Below are 27,399 nucleotides of genomic sequence, written 5' to 3' on the forward strand. Positions count from 1 at the left end.
CTGAATAGATTAATTTTTGACTATCAATTGCCAGTTACCGTTTGTGAATTTAAGTTAAACCTAATCTTCCTTATTATTTTACATTCATCAAGTGTCGTAACTTGTTTGTGCCAAGGATAAAGCTCCCGAGTTACCCTTTGAAGTCTCACAGGAAGCTAGGAGCCCAAACAAAAGGTGTGTAATGTTTTGAAGAAATTTAAAAAAAAAGAAAAGCCCGACCGATGTTTTGGTAAGCCAGTATTATTGCCCGGTATTGGTCAGTTGCAGAGACTAAAACTTCCGGTCTTCGTGGTAATTTTTAAAGCACATCACTGACACAATAATAAACAGTAGGAACCAAATCTAATCGTTTTCAATGTTAAGTAACTCTAACTGTATTTACAATTCGTTTTTTTAGAATTTTTTTATTTAACTCCCTAACAATCTGTACATAAAACCCTGTACCCTGACATAAATGAATGAACAAAATGTTTTCGAAATGCATACAAACAGAATTTACAGGATAGAGGGAAATAGCTGCAGAAAATTAATAAAATATGTGCAAACATCCATGGAAATACAGTTTGTAAGGCAAACACTGAGCATGCACAATTCTTATGAGCTTGAACGTCAACATTTGGTATGACAACCTTTATTCTGCAACACAGAATAAGCAAAAAAAAATAATATGACAAGTTTTTTTTGGCTAACAGCAGTTTGAGAATCAACTTGTCAGGGTAAAATACCATTTCTACCTGCTAAATTCAACCAATAAAATGATCATGTGTTTTTGCAACAGGCTGCTAGTAACAAAGTGCCTAAAGACGCAATTTAATAGAAGGTAAAGTAAAGTGAGATTTTATTACAGGGGCAACAATCTCTGCATCGATGTCAAGAAAGCAATAAAGGTTAATAAAAGGAGGTCACTGGAAGTGAAAGGGGTAATTCATGATGGATGGCAAACACAAAAGGACACAATCCTGTAAAGTTTATTTTCACACATGCTCAAAACAGCAATTGTTCTTTTATTTTTAAGCTTTTTTTCTCACTTGCCTTTTAACAAAGCAAAGTAAACACACCTGTGCTTTAACCTATCCAGGCCAGTGACACCACCTCTCACCTACAAATAAGACTATCCACAGATGTTTCCATCACTTCACCATGGATCACATCAGAGTTGGCATCCTTGCTATGTGAGTAACAGAGATATGTATAAATGTTATATCTACATCGTCTTTCAAATATAAGCTGCATTCGATGCTCTTTTCTACAGTTTTTTGCAGTGTTTTATCACAAAGAGCGCATTTTTCATTCAGAAACAAGAATGGATTCAAACTTCTGCAGCAAGATTAACAGGTGAACATTTATTCACTTATGAGCTAAAGCTGTTATGTTCCTAGTGTCTGTGAGAAATCTACCTGCTGCAATTTCAGAAGAAGATGTGGTTTGCTTTCCTGAATACATGGAGATGTGGATGCACAGTGTAAGAATTGAGGAGTTCAGGGTCTGGCTGTCGAGGGCGCTAAGTATCCAAGGTATATCTTTATGACAAGATAAATGACTTTAAAAAGCATTCATTTAATGTTGAACATGTCATTTCTGAACCACTGCTTGCTTTTCACAAGCCAACCTTGGATCTCTGGACCACCTGAATCTCCAGCTGTCTGCCTGTGGATTCTCACTGCAAAACGACCCCGACGATAACTACGTTTTTAGAGTCAGCTACACCGGGTGTTTTGTTCGGCAGCAGGTTTGGCATTCTTTTCTGAAATATGCAATCCATATCTACAACCTCAAATCTTTTAGCCTTGCACTTGGGCTTGGTGGTGATAATGATCTGTGTTTATATTGACTTTTCAGAATGGCTTTAATGTCTTAACATTAAATTTGGTGCGGAGGATGAATCGATTTGGAAGCCAGCATCACAGTTTCACGATGAAGTGCCCTGTGATGTCTGTGGTGCAAAGCAGAGAGCAAATCCACTGTGACCCTGAATATGTTCAGGTAACAATGAACATTTTGCCACATTTCAACCTAACTGTATTTATATATTAGGATTAGTTTGCTTTGTTACTAGAAATAATTTGTGTGTGCCCTCAGGTGATCAGAGAAATTCCCTATGGAAACTGGGATAATGAGGTAGTAATTACATTCAGTGCCTGGAATTCTGATTACCTTCTAAATGATCACAATTTCGTCCGTAGATGTTTAATGTTTGGAAAGCAAGTCTAACTTTTTTTTGGTATTTATTGTCTGATTTTTGCTGCAGCTGCAGTGGTCGCTGTGTCTGGACGATCACCTCCTTGTAGCTCTGGAGGATGCCAGCTTGATTCAGATGAACATTGATGTGAATGTAACAGACATAAGAGTTCAGGGCAGGAGGAGGGAGATCTTAAGGCCTGTCAACGTGAGACTTCACACAGCATTATGCCACCTAGTGACTATTGTTAGTATTACAACTGAAATGTACTCAATTACTGTTTGGTTAATACAGATAATGGAAAATGAAGGGGAATTTTTGGATTTGAAGCTGGTCAGAGACAGATATGCCTACAGTATGGAAGCAACTTGTCCAAAAGGTGGGTAACAAGGACAGAATTGGAGCTGGAAGTTATTTTTCCTTTAAAAAAAAAAACAAAATTAACCAACAACAATAGTGAGTGTTTGAGTTTAATTAGAGCAGGGGTGTCAAACACAAGGCCTGGGGGCCAGAAGCAGCCTGGCACAGACTCCAGTCGGGCCCACTGGGTGGCTTTGGAAAACGTAAAAGAGGGCATAAATGTTGCACTTTTAACAGTATTTTCATCTGTGTTACAGCTTTCACAGTTCAACAGCTACAATTTTTCACTATCTATTATAGAAATATAGTATGTTTTTTTGTAGTTTAAGAAGAAGGTTAATATTCTGTAAAATAACAAAAACCTGTCACTGTGCTGACCTTTACATCAGTAAAAATCACTTGGGTTATTTTTTGTTTAATGTTGATAAAAACATGTGGGGTGGGGACATTTGCTCTTTTTCTGTCTTCTAAAGAGAACGGATCAGTTATAAAAATGTTAAAAATACTTAAATGTAAAATTCCTGAATCCAAAGCCAAAATATTCTTGACCATTGAAGAATATCAGATTTCTTTCCATTGAGAAACTCTTGGGTTACTTTGCATCATTATCAATCCACAGTTCATCCTCATACTTCTATCAGGAGTCACATCATCAGAAAATACTCGTGATTCAGTGTCTGTGGCAGTCATACACATCCATACCAAAACACTGCCTCGACCTGTTACCTCTGATTCTGCATAATGTTCCGATTCTCATCATTCCGGTACAGGTTTACCAGAATGATGAGAATAGGAACAGTATGAGAAGTTTACCAAATCTTGATTTTACCAGAACCATGCAGGCTTTTTTAGATGTTTTCTGACAAAGTCTAATCCAGACTTCTTCTTGAGGTTAACCAGTGGTTAGCACCTTGTTGTAAATCCTCTGTATTTACATTAATGACGGTTCCTCTTGATTGTGGACTTTAACAATGACAAGCTTACCTCTTTGAGACTCATTCTTGAGTTCATTAGATGTAATGAAGCTGCTTTTCTTTGAACAATGTAAATGTAATGCACTTCTGTGGTCAACCACTTTAGTTGTCAGGCTCTTTGAACAATAAGGAAATAGGCCACGAAACGCTTTACCGGTCCACTGTCCGATAACTTTTGAGCATCTGAAAGTAGGAGACTGTATATAACAATGGCTGATTTCCAAAACATATTGTGCAATATTTTTGTTAAACCATTTGAAAGTTTGCACTTTACCCACATGGTGATTGTTTGGTTTATAATCCACTGTGATGGTGCAGAGAAGCAAAATTTAAAAAACATTTATGATTGTCCAAAAATGTATCAACCTCATCATATATCTCATTATATATATATATATGTTAAATAAATACAGAGCAAATGTGCAAATGTAATCAAATAGAAATTGGCAACAAGTGAAAATACTTATAAACAGATACATCAAATATAATTACTTGTTACTAACTAACCACATTAACACATCTTTTTTTATTTCAGTGAACGCATCCACGGCAGACAAGACTGTGCTGCACATCCTCAAACGCCGAATGGGTTTGACCAGAAGAGGCACCGATCACAATGAAGCACTAACACTCAGTGACCTGTCAGTTATCCAGACAGTTACTTTCACAGTGCATGAGACGAGTGAATTTGTAACTCTGTCCATTCCCACAGCCCAAATACTCCAGACAAAGGTTAGTGCTGAAACACAAACCTGTATGACTCCAAATAGTAGTGCATGGCTGTCAAAGCATACACTAACATGAGTAAACTGTGCGGCTTTGAGGATTCATTAAAGAGTAACACATCTAACCCAGGTTTATTTTACAGCCCTGCACAGATGACAACCGGCTCCTGCAGCCGTTCTACAGGGTGGATGCTGTGCTCACCTTCAGAGAGACAAATCACAAAATGCACTGGACCATGGAGAGCACGCTGCCATGCATAGGTGAGTTTTCTGCTGATGAGCACAGTAAAAACTAAAGAGGTGATCAATTATTGGATGTTTTCTTGACCATGGCATTTAATGTAGTCACACCAGGCACTTCTTGTTTGTTGCTCAGCCAGACGCTTAATGTTTCAATCCTGCTAATGAAAACACTCCAATATACACACATCAGACACTTTATTAGGTACACATTGTCTGTACAGGGTTGGATCCTCTTTTGGATGCCAGTCTAGGTTCATCTCTGACCCATGGCCCTACGCTCTCTCTTCACATTTCCCACTCTTCATTGCACCCCTCCAAAAGAATGTTTAAAAAATTAAATAAAAATAATATCACATAGCAATAATCAGTCATATCAATATCAATAGCACTCACTTTAAAATCCCTCCTTCAACAATTATTTTCAGTGGAACAATTTCTAGATATATCACAGTGTGATTGCACATTTTCAGTATATGAGTGTTAAAAATGTTTCAATCCCTTAAAAAAACACCAAGAAAAACTACTCACCCATCACCACTTCATCTTTGAGCCACAAGTCTAAAGTCCTGGCTGTATATTCATCCTGCTCTCTTCTCTCCTTCTTCTTTTAAGGACCACTTTTTCCCTTTGGCTCACTAAATATAATTTAAAATGCCGCTGCACTGATTTACTACTGTATAAGACACCTGCAGAAATTTAAATGGATAAATAGTTAACATCAACAGCTTTTGCACACATTTTCCACAAATAACAGGGAGCAAGGTCAGGAAGTACAAGTCATATATTTGCTAGCATACCCCTCTGCTATCAGAACCCTTCAGAAAAGATGCCTCTTTGAATCAGTGGAGAGTAAAAATGATTGCGTAAATATTTGCAGCTAAAATGCAGTTCATGAGGGAACTACATACTGCATGCATACAGTTAGGCTTTGGGTCACAAGCTAGAACCAGGACTTGAACTTACAGTGTGACTTATAATCTGTCCACTTTAATGTTATGGTGTCACTGATTCTGTGTAATATAAATTGAGGGATGTGCTCGATTGATATCGGTGTTAACTGAGCTTCTCCTGCTTTCTGGTTCTGGGGCATTTATTTGGCTGCCGTGTTGAAAGTTTTGCCTTTGCAGCCACAGTTACCTGTTCTTAGCTGATAGGAGTGGCACTTCCTGTAGTTTTCTACTGCTGTAGCCCGTCTGCCTCGAGGTTTGAGGTGTTATGTGTTCAGAAGTGCTTTAATGCATACCTAGGTTACAACCAACTGTTATTTGTCCATTCTTCTCTCTTTTTTGGACCATTCTGTATAAACCCCATGAACATGAACATGAACAACTACGCCACGTACAAAGTTACTTAAATCACATTCGTCCCCATTCTAATGATTTGGTTTGAACCTAATCAGGTCACACTAAAGATGGCTACACAGCTACATTCACTGGCTGATTAGATATTTGCTTTAACAAGCAGGTGTACTTAACAAAGTGCCTGGAGTGTATAGGGACACAACATGCTTCTGAAATTGGATCCAAGATATATATATATTTTTTCAAAATATGTCGTAACAATGCAATAAAGAGATCTTAACTGGATGATTGGATGCATCCCTGTGGACAGTTATTGTGAGCCTGCAGTTCCACTTCTTATAGTGTTTTGTTAATATGAAAATGTTAAAACATGGGGAAAAAAAGATCCTTAATAGATATATTTTAAGATTTCTAAAATAGTTTTGTGTCAGTTAAGCTACTGCTGAGAATGTACAAATAATTGTTTTAAAAAATGTGGCTTCAAATTTTCACATCGCACTCGTGTAACTTCATTATTAAACCTGTGTTTGCTGCATTGTCACAAATCGTGTTTTTTCACAATCCCTGTAAGCCAGAATTCACTGCACCAGTCATTAAATTGTGGCATTGTTCTTGTTTAATCTCACCTTTGTTGAAATCACCATTATCTCCACAGCGGCACCTAAAAACACATCATCACATGTCACATCTTCTCCTGGCCCAAACAACATAAGCCCGTCCACACTCGACTCTACACGTGAGACTGTAACTACGGACGAGCCTTTGCCCGACCTCGTCACCATCCCAGAAGAAAACCTAAAAGAGAGAGATTCGTTCAAGCCTGCAAAGTTTCCCACAACTAACCTTCCTCACATGCTGAGAGAGGGCCGCAGTTTTAATATCCACGCTGACGAGATAATAAGGGACGATGTGTCTACTTCAGTGTTGGATAATGGCACCAGTATCGACATTAACGCGAATACAACTAGTTTATTTGATTTTCTACATGCAGCTACAAATGTTTCTGTAGAGTCAGACTTGCTTACGTCAGCAGCCACAGCCCAAACACCACATATGTCTCTTACCACGCTGGCTCAGCCTGATGAAGAGTACCAGGAACTCAACACAACCTGTAGTAATGAACAACAGCAAAAGGAGAAAAAACTGCAGTGGATTTGGTAGGATTAGATTTATTTATTTAGTTAAGTCAAATTATTCTTCAAGTAATATATCTTAATTACTTTAAGGCCTATTTTACTCCTTTTCCTTTTAAACCCAACTGGTACCACATACATCTGTTTGCAGTCATGAAAGGTGACGCAGTGGTCAGTGAAGGCTGATTATACAGTGCAAGCAGAATTACCGTCAGACCTCTGCCAGCTATTGCCTCAGGGTGGACATTATCCAGACTCAGACAAAGGCAGGCGTTAAATAAACACGTCTCTTTCCGAGCAGCAAAACAGGCTGATGAAGAGAAGACCTCGTGTTAGCTGATGCCACCTTTCAGAGCAACTTGAACTCAAATCACAGAAAGTCATAATAAAAGCTCACAGATTGCTTGTCAGCGGTCATTCTAAGATTCTTAGATGGTAGAATCAATTTTATGTGTTAAAAGCTGTTTTCTTTTCAACAACAGATCAAATTTAGCTTCTGATTTACTGTAATGTCAGCTGTAGCTGTCGCTCCCCTCGTTGCAGTACGCTAAACCAACAGCAGAGGGCACTCTCCAACATGTTTTCAGTAGACTCCTGATGGGTCACAGCCTGCCTCCAGATGCTCTTTTCCAAATTAAGCAGTTTGACCTTTTTTTTTTAAATTTTTGTTTTTTAAAGTAAACCTAGATTCAGTGCTAGTTGTTTTTTTGTGTGTGCACAATTAAATGAACTTTATTCATCATAAGATAACTCTTGAAAATCCAATATGCAGTATAGAAGGGGGGGTTAAATTTATTCACTTGAGTGCTTTAAATGTAACACCCATACAGAATTACTGGTATAGATCAAAATAGCTGAAGAGGTTTCGTTTTTGTCCCACTGCTTTTTCTTTTTTTCACCTTTGTTATTGTGACCTCCCGGTATGCACCAAAGCGTCTCTAAATGATAACCGTGCGGTGTTGCGCAGTTACATGCATCATATACAACGGTCTGTGGGGCAGAAAATCTAAACTTCCTTGTGCCTTTGGTTCCCATCTGCTCAGTGAACTTATGAGCAGGAAATGGAATAAGTGGTGCAAAAAGCATGCCAACATCCCCGGTTCTTTCATGTGGCCTCTCTCGGCCATTAGCCTATCTGTATCGACTGTTAACTGTCTTTACAAAGTTAAAAATCCCTTTCATGTTTCACTGTTTCTTTTTTGTTTTAATTTCAGTCAGAGCATATGGTTTGCACATCTGGGATATGCTAAGCGTGGTGGCACCCCCCCACCCCCTCCCCCCAATACACACACATATACACACGAACACACACACACAGACTCTGTGAAGTGATCCATATATGGTCTTCATTGTTATTGCTCATAATCACTCATCATTATTATAAACAAGTTCTGTCATGATTGGTCGCTTTGAGTTTGCTGTCTGAAGATGCTTAATAGTGTGAACTTTCAGGATTATATACATATATATATATATATATATATAAAAACAAAACATGTGACTAAAGTAGGCGAAGCTTTCCCTCATTTAATACAGAAGTGTGAAACCTTACAGAGACATAAATTTACCATCTCTGACTATTCTGAGCCTCCTTGCATGACCGCTTGTCCACAATTTTTTAAGCAAGACACATGCTGTGGAGCAAATTCTTTATTTCTCCTTATTTGAGCTACAAAAATGACATTTTTCTAGTTCAGACCTTTTAAAGTGGGCCAGCAAGAAGACTGTGCAGCTTGTTCTGCATGACCACAAACAAGCAAACAGATGAGGGAATGTGATCAGTCTCGTCCCACTGCAGAACAACCACATTTTAATCCTGCATAATAGAACGAAAGTGGTAATCTAATGACATCAAAATGAAGTCAGAATTACTATTGTGAACAACTTTGAGTCATTAAATGCCACTTCAGCATCAGCTACCAGCTCTCAGGCAGACGGAGTTTCATGCCACTGGAGAGACACGGTGGGGGGAGGAGGGAGGGAGGAAGAGGGGGAGAGGAAGGCTATGTGTGGCTTTGAGTGGTTTGTTGGGCCTCTTCATCTCGCTCAGCGGGTAATTACAGAATCATGGGTCAACCACGCATGCAACCACGGTTACGTTGCACAGTAGCAGATGTGCTCATGACATTATCCAGCACCAGAGCAAAAAGGTAAATAAAAACAGATGCAGCTGGTTGCTACGGACCTTCGCCAAACTTGCGTACACCCCTAATTGTTCCCATGTGGGCCTGCTGAGCTGGAATAGTAAAAGGGGCGGGTATGCCCTGTTTAAAAATGCCCGTGTTTCTCAACAGGAGGAATTTATGAATGGGACAACGAGCCTGTGTGTGGTTCTGGTGGTGCGTGTGTTTATATTGTGTTAATGTGTTCGTCTGGCTTTGGGTTGTGGGGCAAAAATTAACAGTAAAAGTACATCCTTCTCCGAGGAGAGAGCCTTATTCAGTGTTCCAGGCCTTCTCTGAGCATCCCCACTTGCTCGAACGCCTCCTGCTTCTTGATGTTTCCTCTGTCAGACCATGCCTGGATGCGAGTGCGTGACACTGCACAATGTCAGGGAGGTCCCTGGTTGGACATGAGCCAGGTGTGCTGCAGGCCAGATGAAAAACTGAGGAAGAGGCTCGATTTCAGAGAAATCCTGTCTCAGCTCGGATCCGATTCTCGTACTCAGCCTGCAGCGGAGGATAAGACCTGTGTTTGTCGGTACAGGTACAGGTGTATCTATCTAACCGCGAACGCAGGTTTGCAGTAAGAGCGTGTATACGTTTGGGTGTGGACTTGAAATTCCTGATTCGGAGGCCTGTTTCGATAATTCGACGAGGCCCGTTTGATGTTTCTTCTGTGTTACTCGCTTCTGAGCTGGAATGTGAGCTATTCTCTTTTCACCACAGACACACACCCACACTTACACGTCTTACACTGTGAAAACTGGCTGCCAACCGAGTGTGCCTCCTCTCCCTCTCTCATTAACCGCAACTGTCAGATCCTCCAGATGAGGAGCAATTAAACCAGATAATAAACACTCGCCATCAATTCCTGTTTGTTGATGTTGTTGTTGTTGATGTCGAGCTGGGGGCTCCTCTTCTGCCACCTCGTGCTAACTAGTACTTGAGTAACACACGAGAGCAGCAAGGGAAGAGTCCTTCATAACACCGAAAAGGCCTCTACCTGCTGCATGTATGGCAACACCGGCCTGATGATGATAATAAAAAAAAAGACAGTGAATGTTAACAATTAGATCCTAATCAGACACAGCTCACAGAGGCTGCTCTTTTATCCCCAGGCTTCACAGAAAAGGCAAACAAAGAGCTGCAAACTGTCAAGATAAAGGACTACTTGGGATTGGTCGTGTCTTAGGGCGTCTTAAAGGGCAGTAATCTTGCCGTGCACTGCTTCCTGAGACAACGTGCTGTAAAGACTCCCGTGTTTGCTCTTGTATTGGAGTGATAAGGCCGCTCTTCATCGCACCTTGCTTCTGATGAGGCTCGTCTACCCTGACTGTGAGAAGATGGAAAGTGTTGGATGGGTGTGTGTGGGAAGGGGTAGAGAGAATAGCCACGGAGGGTTTTTATTTTTAGATGGTGATTGGCTGATGACATAAAAAGCAGCAAACGTTCCAAGTAAAAGGCTTTGACCTGATATTTTTTGGGTAATTAAGGAACATCCTCAAATAAAGAGTTCCCTCGTTGTTGTTGTTTTATGCCGTTGAGATGAGAATCACCGATGGCGGCGTTTGAGCCGGGATTGTTCTAATGAGGTGAACTCTGTTTGACCTGAGGAACAAGGCATAGGTGTATGTTCACTCGTCATTGTTTAGCTTGTGGAAAAAATAGAGCCTAAGATGGTTTTCCACTTAAAATTTGAAGGCTGGATAAAGCCTTCTTAGGAATTTAAAGACAATACCCTTTCTTCCAAAGGCTATAAAAACATGTATACAGCTGTACAAGGAGTTTCCTGACTCAAAGGCAAAATACAGTGTCAGATATTCCTATTACTAATCAGGATGCCGTGGCCATGGAAAAAAAATGTACAAGATGAAACTGTGGCCTGTTCAGAAAAAAAAAAGATCTGATTTCCCTTTCTCTGTGGAAAAATGGATGTGGCCTCTTGTTTTGAAACCATATTTCCCTGAAAAACACTTTGAAAACTAAACAAAATTGACAGAGTCGGATTTATTGTCTCGTGCTCTTTTGTCTTTGACCACCAGTGTTTGTGCCTTTGCCATGGCAACACCAGGGCTATTTATCTTTACAGGCCTTTTACAATAACGTCCCTTTCCTGACCAAACAACAGAGGAAATATCAGGTCAAGCCTCTTCCTCCCTCTAATGATCAGGTCAATTCGGGCTCAGTATTTCAGAGGGCTCAGGCACAGTCGCATGTGCGTCCACACGCAGTCATGCTATTGATGAGAAACATACAGTTCGTGATTGGATTTCCGTCTTCTCGGCTGAGTTTATGTTTTTCTTAAACATGTTTTGTTCTTTAACATTAAAGGAAAAGGGAGGCGATGGCTTTCTATTTATTCCCCGGGCTCAGAAAGTTAGTTCAGCCAGAAACACTAGATGGAGACAGAGAAAACTGACTCCCAGGTTGGATTTTGGACCCTTTTGAGATTACAGCTCAGTGTGTTTGAAACACAGCACAAAGCACGTCCACATACAGTTTCCCCCCAGTCTTCTTGACTTCTTTTGGGCAAATAGTGTATGTTTTACGTATACATTTAACACTTCTCTCATGTCAGACACCCCTCCCCTCAGATCCTCTTAGCGCCATATTTTTCCTCTTTGCATGATAAACCTAATAATCTCTTTTCACACGTAAAATGTGCTCTGTGCAGTCATCTGCAAACATCTTGCAAATCCTTGTGACTTGTATATACTCCAGTATACTTTAGCTGTCGGGGCCTGTCCCCTCTCTTTGCAATTACTCCTTTTAAGGAGCCGCTCTCGTGAAAGTTGCCTAGAGTATATGCAGACTACTTTCCTCAATCCACATAAACAGCACCAATAATAGAAGAAAGTGACAATCTGGATGAGGAGGAATGGGCATAAAAGCACGAGGTGTGCAGAGAGTGCATGTCACAATTAAATTACTTAATGGGTGAAAGTCCCACGATAGATCACATGTAATTTGCATCAAGAGTCACTGTAATAAAGACTTTTTAAAACTTACATTGAAATTCAATTAGAGTGTTGAATGCATAACCAAAGCCGTGAAAAATGAACTCATTGGGGGTCCCTTTTCATTACTGCCCTGAGGCAAAAGAGACCATTAATTTAATACATTCCATGTTTTTTCACATGAGCATTTTTAAGTTGGTGCACATTTCCATCCTAATGTATCTAATACAAAGAGAGAGCCTGCCAAAGACTGCATTATACAAGAGGCAAAGAACCCCCCCCCCCTCATCTCCAGTTGTTACCTTGAGTAGTCAGACCACTTTCAATCAGTCAAGCTTGAAAAATGACCTGGCCCTAAAAAAAACAAAACAACAAAAGAAGAAATTATGATATTGTTTTATTGATTCACGGCGCGGTGAATATTCCTGTACCGCAGGTGCCGTCATGCAGAGGTGCCGAGCTCGACTGTAAACAGTTAAACGGCGAGCCTTAATTAAGATATTACTGTTTTATCTTAGAACAGTGGATCTGCACACTTCAGTCAACCACAAAGCCAAAACAAAACAGGGACCCCTTTCAGAAGTTCCACCCTTAAGAGGAGTGCTAATTAAAAGACTATTTCATTAACTGTTCCAGCTTGGTAAATATAAGTTTACCAGGGGTCAATAGACTTTACAACACATAATGATTTGGAATATAATTACTGTGTAAGGGGAGCCGTAAAAAAATGCCTTCAAAATAAAGCAAAGTTGTTTGTCAGTCTGACGCTGACCCCCGCCGTGTCAGTCTAAGTTACCGGAGTTCAGAGGGCAGATCATGTTGGCTGTTGTCAGCGTGACGCACCAACAGTTTATCAGCCTCCTTTGTACCTTTCTATAGTACACATGGCTGCTATTTGGCGAGTGGCTGGGGAGCAACAGTAAACCACAGCCTCTACTTTTACTCAAGTCTCGTTGCAAATATGCGAGGCTATTCCAACACTGTCTGCTCTTCGGCACAGAATTTCACAGGAAATGCTCAAAACCTTTGAAATCACATTTAATCACACAGTCCTCACAATCTAGGAGTGCGAGGCTTTGAACTTTAGAGTGCATGCTAAATACTTAATTTAAAAAAAATGAGCAAATGAGTTTGAATTGACCACTCTACATGTTTTTTTTGGTTATTAATGAGAATCACAGAAATCATAAAACAGTGCCCTTTAAAGCAGTGCTGCAAGTGGAAAGTCATAAACACATATTTTTTTCTTTTTTAGGATAAAGATGAGAGTGACACTGGAGCCAATCTGGGTGAGTCCTTGTGAAAGCAGCAGAGACATGCATTATTCATAGAAAAACTGTGAATGTTAGTGCCTCTTTTCCTTGTTTCAGCACGCATTTTTTCCATTTGTCTTGCGATGCTAAATTTTTAACGTTTTCCCCACATCGCATTGATGTTGCATGTAATTAGTGACTTTGCAGCAAAATCACTCCTGACACCGCTGTGTTCGCAAATTAGAATACTTCAGATATGGAGGATTCAGCTGGGAGAGTGGGTCTGGGAGAAATATGCGAGTTGCCTAAATATTATATGCGCTTCCCCGGAAAAGTGACAAAATCATTTGAATTAACAGAAAAGATGCAAAAAGCTAATTGAAAACTCGTGGGTTATTTATACACGCGTTTAGAAAAAAGCGCATGGTGTTTCCAGGAGCCGGATGTGTGCCCTCCGCCATCACGACACCGTATCCTGCGTGGAAAAAGAGCAGGAAACGCTGAAGTGCATATTTGATTTATTTATTTTCACCCAGACGGATACTCAGAGCTTTATACAGATTTTGCCATTTGGAGGCTGAAATAATGGATGGGGCGCTCATCCATTTTTAATTCCTCCATGTTGTGTGAAGGGTAAACATGTTGTTTGAGATGTCTTTTCTCTGCTGAACTGTGTTTTCTCATTATGAGACTGTGTATAGGGAGCAAAAACTAGTCACGAAAGTGCTTAAAGTGCGTCGCGACAAGTCATTGAAGGTGATTTTCGAATAATGCTCAGTCCCAAAAGCCACTTATGTCTGCATAGCCAAAAAATAATAGAAAAAAAAGGAGATGCCAGTGGTCCTCCTTGTTACATCACACATCAAATGTGCAAAATCCCCACCTACCCCTTCCAAAATAATATTTAGGGTGATTTTCCTTTAATACATTTGAAATATTCACTGATCTAAAGACAGGGATCTATGCTGACAGACCTTGCACCCATGGGAAGTTATTCTGTGACTAATACAGCGCAATGGTTTTCAGTTTGGACCCAGACACCAGTCCACAGATCCACTGATAATTTGGAATCATTTTTAATAAGTCGTAATTACACAGAGGGTCTGATTGTGCTCTGCAGCCCTTGAAAATGAAATATGTTACATGGGGGCCTGATGGTAAAGGATATTGCTTGCCGTTCATACATAATTGAGAGATCTTGAATGTCAAACCAGTGGGAGAAAATGCAACAGAAGCAACAGAACACCTCACCACAAAACTACACAGCATCGTCTCTACTCTGAGCCAGCCAGCAGAGAGGAACATGTGTTATGTGGTGTACCAAACTGCCCGGAGGAGGTGTACATTGACAGGTTCTGTATTCAAGAGTGCTTTCCCAAATTGCTGCGCTTTATTTACACCTACTTTCTTTCCCGCGTCTTAAATAGAGGAAAAGGACATATTTTTTACCAGTTCGTGCTCCACATAATAAACGTTAACTATATATTAGCATGAGAAGAACTCCCTCCCCACCACCACCTTTTTTTTTTTTTATTGCATTTAAAATTAAAAGAGGATGTTTACTTGATGAGAAATGTGAGTGTCTTTTGTCTGCCTTGTTTCCCTTCCGGTCTCTTTGTCTGTGTGGCTGATGGGCAGGAGGAAGAGAGTTGTCTCTAAACAGATAACCTGACTTTGTTAGTAAATGAAATACACAGGAGCTCGGGATGGGAGCTCTTTATTTCCTCCTCTTCTTCATAGATAAATGACTTGCTGTCTCCCGGGCAAAGAGCCATCTTTATATTTTTGACGTTTTTGTGTTTAATGTGTTGTAGATTTTATACGGCCCATCTTTATGCTCGGCATTTTTGCATTTTCTTTTAAAGCTCAAATGCAGTTATTGATGGCCCTGCCTCTAGTACATTATGCATTATTTGTTAGTAAGTACCATTTTTGCATATTGACTCTAACAAGAAAATGCATGTATGGAAATTCTAATATAAATTGACTTATATGTATAGGCTTAGACTGTGCCCACTAAGCTTTTCTGCAAATAATATATAGTCCTTTATGCTGCTAATCCTGAAGAGCAGTCCTAAAGGCTGCCGACGTGAAGGAGAGAAAAAAAAAAAACCCAACCCGGACCTTTAGCTTTTAAAGACTTTTATCTTATATTACAGCAATGACAGCTTGCGCCTCTTTCTAAGGCTTTTATGCTTTGTTTCAAGAGGACCAGGAAGGGGGAAGAGAGATGTGTTAGGAGACAAAAGGTGATATTGATAAGGATGGAAGGTGCAGAGGAGTGTACTCCAGTGTAATGCAGCTTTATGATGCCCTTTTTCATTTAGCATGAATGGTTTTTATGATTCCATTTCTTGGGTGAACAGGGATGAAAGAGGGCTGAGGGTTTGAAACAGACAGAGGACACACAAGGATCACCCGAGAACGCTTTATCGTTTCGCTGTCAACACAAAAAAACGCTTTTACTTAAAATTGTCCCACCTACCCTCGCAACACAGACTCTTTAAAAGTGACATTCAAGGCAAAGAAAACACACACACACACACATGAATGAATCTGGCTGTGAAATACACGTGTTTTCTTCCCAACAGCTCCTCCGTTGTAAAGCTGCTAATAAGCTGCTGCTGTATTCATCTCTTATTAGTAGTTTGCACATTTTGGTTAAGCAACCCAGTTATTACCTCATTATCAGCCTTTATTTTCTGGAGAATGTAGGAAAAACAAATAAATTCAAAGTCGAATCTTCACATTTAACACACAGAGAACAATTCTGCTTTTAGTTTTGTCTTTTTGTGCAAATGCATTTTTGCCATGCTTTACCTTAAAATGACAAATATTTGCTGACAGTGAAAGAGTTGCACATTTTCATGGATCTAAAGGTACAGCAATGTGGATTTACATTCTTTCTAATAAAAGTCATCACATTTCTGTCACGCAGAGCAGAAAAAATGAAAAAAGAAAAGAAAAAATAATAATTTCGGTGAGTTTATCTGCTAGAAAGCACCGCTGATTCTTTAACCGCTAGCCTTTCCTAGTTAGCAGTGGGCGAAAGACGTGGTACAGGACAGGTCCAATCCATCACAGAGGAAATTACGTTTTAAAATTTAAGTTGGGCAAACTCTAGTGATCATTCCCAGAAGTCTGAAGTACTCAGATTTCAGTATTAAATTCAAACTGAAATTAAACCAAACACCAAATGTGTTATATTTGATACATGAGTTTTTGAGACCTTGAGTGATTTTTTTTAAACTCTAACTTCATCTCTAACATCTCTTTATGTTTTTTTTTGTTTGTTTAAGATCAACTGTGAACTATAAATTGCACAAAAATGCCAGATGTTCAGAAAAAAAACCCACTCCAGTTTCAAAAAATGTGATTTTTCTGGCATTTCTTTCAGGGTTCGTGCTTTGCAAGGGTAAAATTGAACGTTTTCTAAAGCATTTCTTTTTGGGAAAATGTGAAGCGAGACTTGACAAGTGTCACCTTAAATGAGATTTCATAAAACTATAAATAAAACTGATAAAATAAAGATATTTGGTCTAAAACACAAAATAAAACTGCTGACAGTGCACACATAAATTACTTGGGAAATACTGCACTCAAGCAAAGTAAAAAATACCACAAAATACTCCTTCCTGAGAATCACGTGTAATTATTCGTGTATCAGGGTCACGTAAGTCCAGCTGTGTCATTTAACTGAAACAGGTTCTCCTTTTTCAAACTAACATTAGCTCTGAGCAATCCCAATCCCTCCTTCCATCCTCAGCAGTTTGGTGAACATGTGTCCTTCTGATACTTGCAGACCAAAGCTTTTAATTTTTCAGTGCAGCGCTTCCTCTTAGAGAGGGATAGAAAAGGGAAATTTTGGTTTCTTTGGCTGTTTTCCTGTAACATGTAATATTTCTGATCATTTTTTTTTAAATGAGTGGTTAAATTTAAAATAAATAAATAAATAAAGTATTTTTCTCTCACACCTAAAACTAAAAAAAGATATCTTGTTTTATGCTCTCCTACTCTGGGTGATGAGCAAAGCTGCCTCACGTTGTCACACCACTGTCCAAGAGCAGATATGGTGACGCTGACTGATGCACACTGTTACATATTTATCCAGCCCACTCACTGGCACTGAGTTTAAACAGAACAGCTGATATGTTTCTAAAGTGGGAAATAAGGAAATTGGAACAATCCAGACTGACTGACTATCTGATAAAGCCGTACAAACCCCCTTAACCTTAGATATGAGTGGACCTTAAAGTAGAAACAGAGACCTGAAAAGGTTTTTAAAACATATTACAAGAATGCTTTGGATGGATGACTTCCTTCAGCCTTACTTACTCGTGTCCGCTCTTCGATCCTGATACCGATAGTACTGTTTAAAGCGTCCACTTACCAGGAACAGGGTGTCATTTTTCTGTCTCTCAATAAGGATCTGTGGTTTTATCCTCTGTGTCTAAGGCACATAAAGGCTTTATAAGGGTGCTTACAGAGAGACTCGAGCAGAATCAGGGTTTTTGAATCTGTTTAAATGATTTTAAAGGCGGGGCTGAAGGCTATGATTCTCTGATTTATTGCTTCCCCCTCTTAGTTCAGATTGATGTTTTGCTTTTCCATGCCTTCCTGCTTTTATGGCATCATCTTGTGTCCAGAGATGTGGCTCCTCCAATAAAGAGCCTTTTAACTTTGCTCACATTTCTATTAAAAAAGAAAACGGAGAAACAAAAGGAACTGTTTCGAAAACTTGTGACAATCTATTAAATCTGAGCGGTATGGTGCGCGCAAAGCGTGCGATATGAATGAAAAATGTGGCAGTTCCTCTCCTCTCAGCAACACAATGGAATATAAAAATAAACTACGCAGATATTTTATTACTGGTAGTACATTTATAATTCTCCTTGAGGCTTTCAGCAAGGGACAGCCAATCACAGGCTATTTTATGCTGCCGTATTAAGACTCGCGCAACAAGAAAATCCACTGAACCACAGTGTCCTCGTGTCATAAGTGTCACATTGGGCTGTTGTCTAAACAAAGACATGGCCTGGAAACAAGAAGGAGTTAGGGGGACAGGTTAGGCACAACGAGAGACATCCATTTTAATTAAATGTTACACAGTCCCACTCCCAGGCCCTAATACAAGTAGGCTTACTGCAAAGATCTCATTTAGGACAAACAAGATGACTGCATCTTTCTCTAACTATCACCCACAGCCGAGGAGCGCGCTGCGATACAGGGCTGTAAAATGACTGATGTTTGTAAAAAGCGACATTTCTGCCTAGTAAGCACTTCTACAGGGACGCTCCTGAGTTTTTATGTGCGGGTTCATAAACTCCCAGACTAATGCACCCTGACACTCTGTTTTGATATCATTACGGCATTATACCCATCCTTTTTTTGAGCGAAAAAACGCAAGTACTTAGAAAGTCGAAATTCATAAATAAATTTATGTCAAGCTGCACTTAATATTGATTTTGTTAGTGTACAGATTCAATAATAAGGTACCGAGTACATGAATATTTAAATATAATCTTCATTTCTGCATCTCCTAATGGCCTTTTCTCCTCTACACTCAATTTAAACACAATTTGGAAACTATAATGTATTGAAAATGACTGGAATTCAGCAATAAATCACTGCTGGGATACTGGGGGCCTTTTATAAGATAGTCCAATATTAGTTCCCAGAGGGATTGGCACAATTAGATTTCTGTTTTTTTAAACTTAGCAATTATTATTCCAGCTATGGTTTCACCAGAAATTATTGTCTCCCCTTTTCCAATTTCCATGCAGAAATGGAGCAAAGCCTAAATGGTCTGTAGGTTAACCAACAGAGGCCAAAGGTCAACCCCTGCACAGAGCATGCAAATGAAAGCCACGGCGTTACTTTGTTTGTGCTGGAAACTCAGGGACCTGCGTAAAGTCAGTTATTGTTAACAGTTAATGGATAAAAGTAAAAGAAGAAGAGTGATGCGTCGGTCAAGGCAGAAGTCCAAGCTAGCGCAAATGAATGAAGAAAACCCTCTAATAGGCATGTGGAGCCACAGTGTGCGATCCATATGATGGCTATCAATAATTCATTCTTGGCTTTGGCCTTTTGGGAGGCATTAAGGTAATATGAAGAGCAGTCAGTCCAAATGGTTTGCAAATCCTTTTTAAGCAGGATACACAGTATCATTTACCTGATTTCTGCCACTAGCAGCTTTATAGGGAATCTAAGTGTTTTAGATAAGCACAATCAGAGACACTTGTGGTTCACTTTGTTTGAAAGATTAGAAGCAGGACGAATATGAAAACAGTTCAATCTTGCTCCTGGTGGTTACTTTGTTTTTAATGGATTAATGCATTAAAACATGATACGTGGCATTAAAAATAACAGATGCAAAATCAGAACTGATTAGGAGAAGCAGATCTAAAACACTGGGAGTTACTGTAATAGTTCATGGAATACGAATGGGACAGCTTGCTCGCAGAACATATGGAGTTCACACTCCATACTGGTAACTGCTGATAGTTTGTTTCTTGGAGCCTTCTCTGTAGTTTCTTCACCCCCGTCCATGTGTTTCTGCTTCCACAGGCACACTTTGTTGTCTCTGCTCGCCCTCAGGAAAAGAAGAAAAAGCACTGCTTCAGCAGTAATATTTGGCTTTTCTGAGTCATTTTGATTCGTCCCAGCATTTGGAAAGCCACATGTATGTGATTTGTTTTGGAGAAACAGGCTTCCATTCACAGACAAACTGTCAATTGATCTCATATGATAAATATTAGCTGAGGATTAACAGAATTTAATTGTTACCCAAAGTGGAGCCGAAGGGAAAGATTTTCTTGAAAAAGCTTTTCCGAGTAGCATTAACAGAGAACATGAGAGACGCACATAAGGAGGTTGTTATCATTTTTCTTTCTTCCGCGTGGAAGGAGCATGTATACAGTTCGGTCCAAAAGCACTTTGGCTCATCAGCTCAGCGATTACTCCGCACACACCGTATTATGTAAAGGTGGACTAGCAGTGGCGGCTAATGGCCTCCCTGCCTCTTTAAGTTATGGATGTAGCCTTTTGTGCTGCAGGGTCGCACATAAAGGCCTCTCTTTTTAATTCACAGTCACCCACGGTCAGGCTAAATGGCTGACACTGGAATTGGAGGCCTGTGTTTATACTGGTCGACACACACACACACACACACACACACACACTTAGTTTCAAAACGGCTATTGACATTGACTGAAGAGCTTCAGCTGGATTCTCTGCAATGTTGCTTCAGTGTTAAAGATTTTAGTGAATGCTGTCAGTTTCACACATGTATGATGAAGAGATTCCACGAGGAAATGAATGGAGTGAATTTCCCGAAAATATAATTGCGAACATGCAACAAAGAGCAGATCTAGGGGTACATCTCATGATGTACTACTTGCTCGTAAAAAGCTGCCAGTTAAAGTACTTTGCACAACGGTGTTTAAGCTTGTATTTCTCTGTTATTTATGTTTTCATTCGCGGTCACCCCTTGAAATTAAAGACTGCGCATTAAATTTTATGATTGCTTCTGTAAATTACAGGGAAATTTAAAAGATATCTACAGTAAATGCGCAGGTTGTTGCTGGCTGCGGATACATACACGAGCATGCTAATAATGGAGCCAAAGCTCGCCGTTCAGCGTTGTATAACATGCACAGAGTGCAGGCGCTGTTAGTGGCCGTTCATGTTCATTCTGTCTGGGACTTCAACCCCGATTACAAAATGTTGCAGAAACCTGATCTGTGCATTTCTGAGCAGCCCACATTTCTACCCCCCCCCCCTTTCCTTGAGTAGATTATTAAAAATTGATCAGTCTTTGTAATGTAATAATTTCTGTCTGTTTTCATATTTTAATCCTGTTTTAAGGAAAACACGATACATTAATCAAATATGACAGAACATACTCTTAATGTAATCACGCAGGGGAATATGAATTGCAAATGCCTCGGCACCACCCTCCTCCAGCACCAAATGTACTTCCATTAATGTTACAAAATAAAATAATCATGACCATTTTAAATAGAAATCAACTACATGGAAAGCGACGGAATATTTGAGAAACGGAGTTTGCGCGAAATGGCAAAATGCAGGGGCTTTTCATCAAAAGGCAGCGGCGTAATGCTGTGAACAAGCGCTGGTGCCTTTGGGACAGCAACTCAAGACAAATGCAAGGCGACGCACGCTTCGCCAGGCCCCATTTCCTCACTGATCGAGATGGAACACAAGTTTTCTGTGTCAAGAACAAAGATTCTTCTTAGCTGAGATGATTCTTGACTAATGGTACATCATCACTTTCTGCGCTGTCCTTGTTCAAGAGATTGACAGGTTGGGCCTGGGAGCCCCAAATGCACTGCAGAGATTATCCACTCTGTCTCTGCAGCTTCTTTTTTATGATGTTTTTATATATTAAGACGCACAACTTCCCAAAAAAAAAAGATGAAAAAGCACTCGATAATTGAACAAACAACTGGTGCCCGTGAGTTTCAGAGGGCTGGAAATTAGCGCACTGATGACATCCTGCAATAAATGCAATACATTATGAACATCTAGGCGCCACTGCAGATCTGCGCAGGATCGCATTTATGGACTTAAATATCTCATCAGCATTTAGAAGTTTTCCTTAAAGAGATTGGGAAAGAGCATTCCAGAGACATTCTCTCGAAATGGAGAGGCACCTTTCAAAACAAGTCAATATTCAGCACAGAAGAAAGAGGTCCTAATTAGATTCATTTGCCTCTTGGATCAATGTTTTCCTAGGGATGTGAGTTATAAAGTCAGAGTGGAGCATAAATAATCAAAAACAAATAAAGATGTGTGTTTGGAGAAATATGGCTGATGGTGCTCATAAAAGCTCAGCCCGGCATGCAAAAGCGGGATGAATATTTAAAGATGGGAATGAAAGAAAAAAGCTCAGGTAGAAAAAAAAAAGGCGGTTTCTAAAAAGGTCTGACCTTGGCCGGCAGAGTGGAGGAATCCTTTAGAGGGTACCTTGGCCATACTTAGCGAAAAGTAGATAATTTGTTAATGTCACGCACTTGTTGGAAATGGCAGATAAATGGATTTCAGCCATTATTTTCCGGCCTAAGTGAAGTGAAGGAGGAAACGTTGCGGAGAGGACAAACCCAGTTATGACTGATAAGTGTCTAAAAGCTAATGAAGGCTGGCTAGGCCAAGGTCAATGGCTGCTAGCGGGATGCTATGTGCTGCTCCGTTGTCCTGCTGCTTAAATATAGAGGAAATATACATTGAGCTTTTAACACCTTGAAACATAGGAGAGACTGGTATATGAAATATGGGCATGTAATGGCTTTTTAATGACGGCCTCCCAGCCCACCATTCTGGCCTGAGATTGGAAATCGGAGGTGAACCTTGATATCACTGCGCTAAGTGCTTGTAATGCACCGTAACTTCTGGCCATCCTGTTGAGTGAGACAGTTCAGGCCAGGAGATAAATGCCCCTGCACTGGACAGGGCCTTTTGCTGGCAGGAGGACACCGCACTCCCCGTGATCCCAGCCAGAGTTACTCATAAGTTCAAAACAGTGACAGCGCAGTCAGTGCGATTTTCAGACTGTAGCAGCTGAAGAATGAATTTATTAAAGTTTGTTCTTTTTTAGGATTATAGGTTCAATCAGAGATGTAGTTTGAGCCTTCTACATGCTTTTAATTATGTACTAAATCTTGAATAATTACACGTAAAAAGACTAATTGTTGTGCCCGTTCAGCTTAGACCCACCTGGAAACCACAATGTGCACATCACTGGGTCTAGTAAAGGAGGGCAAATGTCATGTCAATACTAATAGAATATTTATCCAGTGAGGTCTGTTTATATAGTCTGCATAGGTAATGTGCTGCATACAAGCCATCTCTAACTTCACCACAGCTGGCCAGCAGTTTTTAAGCACGAGTGCTGCAACTGCACGGACCCGTCTGGTGAAAGTTCAGGATTTAAGGAAGTAAGAGGAAAGATAAAAAAAACATTTAATGTAAAACATGACTTGTTCAAGTTTATAGTTTATAGAAGATACATTTTTTTCTCTCATCCAGGTGCCTGAGCAGCACAGCGTATTGCAGGGATCGAGTTGTTACAAAAGCTGCTACACTTTGGGAAAAAGCTGACCCTTGGCTGGACTCTCAGTTTTGACGCCTATAATCCAATCATCTGAGTGAATAATTACAAAATAATAACACCGGTGCAACATCATCTTGGCTCCATCCAGTATAGTGGCTTCCCTTCCGCCACTCGTGTGCTTAATGTCCTCTAAAGACCCATATTACACCCCAATTAGATGGCACTCTTGTTTCCTTACATCAAGGGCTTGACTCTACTGGCTTGTCACCCTCCCTTGGCCTAATCAATTTCATTACTCCAGTTACAGCCCCAGCCCCGGGAAAGCTGTGCCCTTAAACTTCAGCTCCTGCTTCAATCGATCAATAGCTCGAGTCCCTGCCAAGGTTCCATTTAAAGTTCATTTATTTCAAGCCATCATATAAAACAAGACAGAGCATCGATGCAGCCCCACTTTGTTTTATTTGACTGAGGATTTCCACCATGACACTCAAATCCACTCCAGTTTACTCCAAAGGCTGTTGTGGGAACGGGCACCTGGTGGGATCACGATACGACCGAGCTTATTTACTTCCTGTTTTCCGACCCCGGTGATCTGACTCACATGTGCACTTCTGCTCCATGTGCTGTAATAAAGGGAAATAAAGACCAAAGAGCCTTTATTTCCCTTAAATGACGTGAACCCAATTACAGTATTTTAAATTAGCAGCCCGAGCTTCGCCATTCGAATCTGCTGGAAGGAAAACAATTTAGCTGAGCACCACGAACAAACTCTGAAAGTGTAAGTGACTCTCTGTAAATAATCTGATGCACAAGCTCACAGAACTCGGTGCCTCTTCCACGCATTTTGTTTGCTGGAGTTCCCTATGGATCCTGCAAAGTTAAACATCCCATATATTCACCAGTTAATTAATCCGAGTGATTAGTGAAATATAGCTAGGTCTGTCTCCTCCATTACATACTCTATTTGTTAAGTCTATAGAGATGCCAAGCTTTGGTGTGCAATTATACAGTATACAGAATTAAGATCCTTAAATATTCATAAGGGTTATATAGCAGATGATCATGATTGTGAAACCCTGCATCTTCAGTCCTTCATTAACCAGACAACTTCATTATCATTCACAGCTTGACAAATCAGTGGCATGGTTTTGGAAATCTAATGAAGATAATTTGCTTTAGATATTGTGAATGAGGTCCCAATTTACATGAAAGTGGCCCCCAACATTGATTGAAGTGGTGTGTTTTACTTATTTTGCTGCTGGGATGCATTGCAATGCCCTACTGTATCTCGCGGCTCACAGTCCCGCGCGCCTATTAGCTTGGCTCAGGAATTACCTCCAAATTTCAAATTAACAAAATTTCAGACAAGCAAAAATTAAGAGCTCAGGTTGCATGACAGGTGTCAAGACAAAGCTCAAGTGACTCTTGAGATTTTTGTTGATTCGGGCCAGCGGTGAGTCAAAGCTGATGGGTCAGCCGGAGCCAGACTCTCCAGACGTCCAGTCACCGCCACACGAGAGTGACTTCATAAGATGTCAGAGAGCATTTCACCTGCCGTTGTCACATCTCTCCCACAACTGCGTATTCCTGTGCCACTTATGAATTATGGATGGCCGGCGGAAACAAACCTATAGTGCAGATTCAAGCCTTTTATAAACTATTTAAATGCAGGTAGTTGTCATCTTTTTTGTGAGGAGGTTTGGAGAAAGTCTTGTGCTCCATGTGCTCAGTCACACACATGCAAATGAAATCCTTTAAAATATTACTCTGCTGTACAGATTGATAGAAAGCCAAATTTGTCCTGGGAAAATGCAGACAAACATTCCTTTAAAATAATTACCTATACAGCTTGAAAAAAGGCCTTTGGCTCCCCTCACACCTCTGCATCCTTTAATTTAACAGATTAAGCAAGGCTAAGGGAAAGTAAAATGTGCTGTTATAACTCTTAATCCGGAGCGAAGGTGGCTTCAAATTTTCTAGGCTTAAAGGTACTTATTCCATGCGCATTTGCCTTAATCTTAATATGAAAAGCTATTAAATGAGTGTAAAATTAAAGGGTTCTGTGTGAAAAATTATAGCGATGACCTCAAGCTGCATGGGGTTTTAATAACAACTCTCTGTTTCATGTTGACCAGAGTTCCACTGTGGGCTTTTTCAGAGCGCCACTTTGATGGAGGAGACTTGATTCAGTAGCATGTTTGGGTTTAAACCAAGAAAGAAAAAAAAAAAGGAAAGCTCTTTTGGTACAATGAGCATGTCAGCCTTGCCACACATGGCAAACCTTACAGCAATAGGGGCTTGGCAGGGAGAGGCCCATCTCTGGGAGTGATTTCTTCCAAAGCTGGCCCAAATGAAAGCATCTTGTTTTAATCAGGGATTCTGGCTGCGATAGCTGCAGTGGGAGCAGCGAGGACTTGGCAGTCGGTTGCAATACAGGCTGTGGCACTCGTACAAAATACACAAATATTTCCACAGTAATTATGTGTCAAGTTAAACAAGCAATTGAGGGCTCGGGCTGAATGTGTTTGGGGGGGTTCGAGGTGCTGCTGGGAGTGGTTGAGGGTGCGGTGCTGAGCAAAAGCGCACGGTGTGTTACTTGGATGCAGAGGATTGAGTGAGACCCCCAACAGGACAAATTAGGCCAAAAGACTTTGATACGCTTCAGTTTTATTTGTTTTTTTCTGCTCCAGGAAATGCAACAGACCTCACTGTAATTGTGAATACTCAGTGGATTGAGCAATAATCATGTGGTATTGCCACTTCTCGTTCCAGTGTAGGAAGGCGCTTTCAGCTCGCAAGATACAGTTCAAAGACTGGGTGGATGGCCAAAGGGACTAAGTAATTGTGAGATCAGTGACTAGTGCTTTTTTGTGGTTCCTGGTTTATATAGGCGCATTTGTAAATCTACATTGGCACCGAAACTCTGAAATGAAATATGATCGCTGTATGACTCTGTGATCTTATTAAAGCTGCTGGAAAGGCTGGAAATCGAGTATGAGAAGCAGAATCCCTGCACACCAGCTCAAGCAAAGGCAGCAGAAAGTAGTCCTGTCTTCTCTCGTGCTCGTACAATCCTCTGGATTTGTTGTTAAATAAGGTACAGCTGAATCAAATGAGATTGAAAATGTGAGGCTTTATAGTCTTAAGATTTCAGAAAATTAGCTTTTAAAAAAAACAACTAAAATCTGCCCAACAACTGCTAAAAGAGCCTGACAAACAAAGCTGCTGAACTTCATTCACCTCTGTGCGTAAGAAATAAAAATTATCTTCTTATCTGGTTTACAGCTTTTTGAAACTAAAAGAACCTGATGCCAGCACACAGTCCTCTCTCCCTGCACACAACAGATCGGACTACATCTGCAAGCCACCTTAACAGTCGCTCCACCTGGCTGGGGGAGTCAGTTGCAGCCATTGTGTCGAGTTGACTTCCCTGTGACCTTCCACCTTGAAGAATCTCTCTGCGCTGAGTATCACTGTACCTGATTTAAAGCTGGCTAATCCAAACAGGAAACCAAACACTTGCCATTCAGCAAAAACAGAATTCCTCTCTTTGCAGATCGACACATCCGAGCGCCATCGGAAACAGACGTTTAAAGTAAAAGGATCCCGGGAAAAATATTGGAGAGATTTCTCCTAACCGCTTCATTCTGTGACTGGAAATAAATATGCACAGACGTCACTGATTAATATGTAAAAATAGCCTTAGTGAAAATAATATATTTAAATGAGAAAAAAATAACAAATATAAAAACTGATTGATTGACATTCAAATATTTAAATCCACATTCTTTGTTTAGGTATCCTCCAACTGTCTAACAGTTAAGTAGTCTTTGCAATTGTTGCTTTCATATGTTAAATTATTGGCCTGAATTAAAGTGGAACATATGTTACAGCAGCTAAACAAATAACTAGATCCTCATTAGGGAGATTTCTAAATGTAACCTCTGAAATGTTAGCAACACATTTTTTAGCTTTGGCTTTTGTGGGCTGATCTGATGGCGAATGTGAAGTCAGGATGTTCAAAGAAAGTACGGGCCTAA

General features: G+C 40.2%; 1 protein-coding gene across 4 annotated transcripts; it reads left to right on the plus strand.

The window, feature by feature from the left end:
* The first annotated feature begins 27 nt into the window (after positions 1 to 27).
* Positions 28 to 27,108, plus strand: cunh1orf127 (chromosome unknown C1orf127 homolog). 4 transcript variants are annotated; one of them, XM_042228561.1, is made up of 11 exons: positions 28 to 1,172; positions 1,253 to 1,335; positions 1,413 to 1,514; positions 1,605 to 1,729; positions 1,840 to 1,983; positions 2,080 to 2,118; positions 2,249 to 2,558; positions 4,049 to 4,245; positions 4,382 to 4,499; positions 13,290 to 13,323; positions 26,645 to 27,108. In XM_042228561.1, the coding sequence occupies exons 1-10, from the start codon at positions 1,141 to 1,143 to the stop codon at positions 13,292 to 13,294; spliced, it is 1,155 nt and encodes a 384-aa protein (XP_042084495.1). In that variant the 5' UTR covers positions 28 to 1,140; the 3' UTR covers positions 13,295 to 13,323; positions 26,645 to 27,108. The 4 variants fall into 4 exon arrangements, with proteins under 4 accessions (XP_042084495.1, XP_042084493.1, XP_042084488.1 ...); XM_042228559.1 differs by lacking the exons at positions 13,290 to 13,323; positions 26,645 to 27,108 and adding an exon at positions 6,438 to 8,308 and having other exon boundaries at positions 2,249 to 2,386; positions 2,474 to 2,558; XM_042228554.1 differs by lacking the exons at positions 13,290 to 13,323; positions 26,645 to 27,108 and adding an exon at positions 6,438 to 8,308 and having other exon boundaries at positions 28 to 174; positions 1,079 to 1,172.
* The last annotated feature ends 291 nt before the right edge of the window (positions 27,109 to 27,399 follow it).

Source organism: Haplochromis burtoni, unplaced genomic scaffold, assembly GCF_018398535.1.
Source record: "Haplochromis burtoni strain Fernald_Lab_line unplaced genomic scaffold, NCSU_Asbu1 Contig_9, whole genome shotgun sequence".
Taxonomy (NCBI): domain Eukaryota; kingdom Metazoa; phylum Chordata; class Actinopteri; order Cichliformes; family Cichlidae; genus Haplochromis; species Haplochromis burtoni.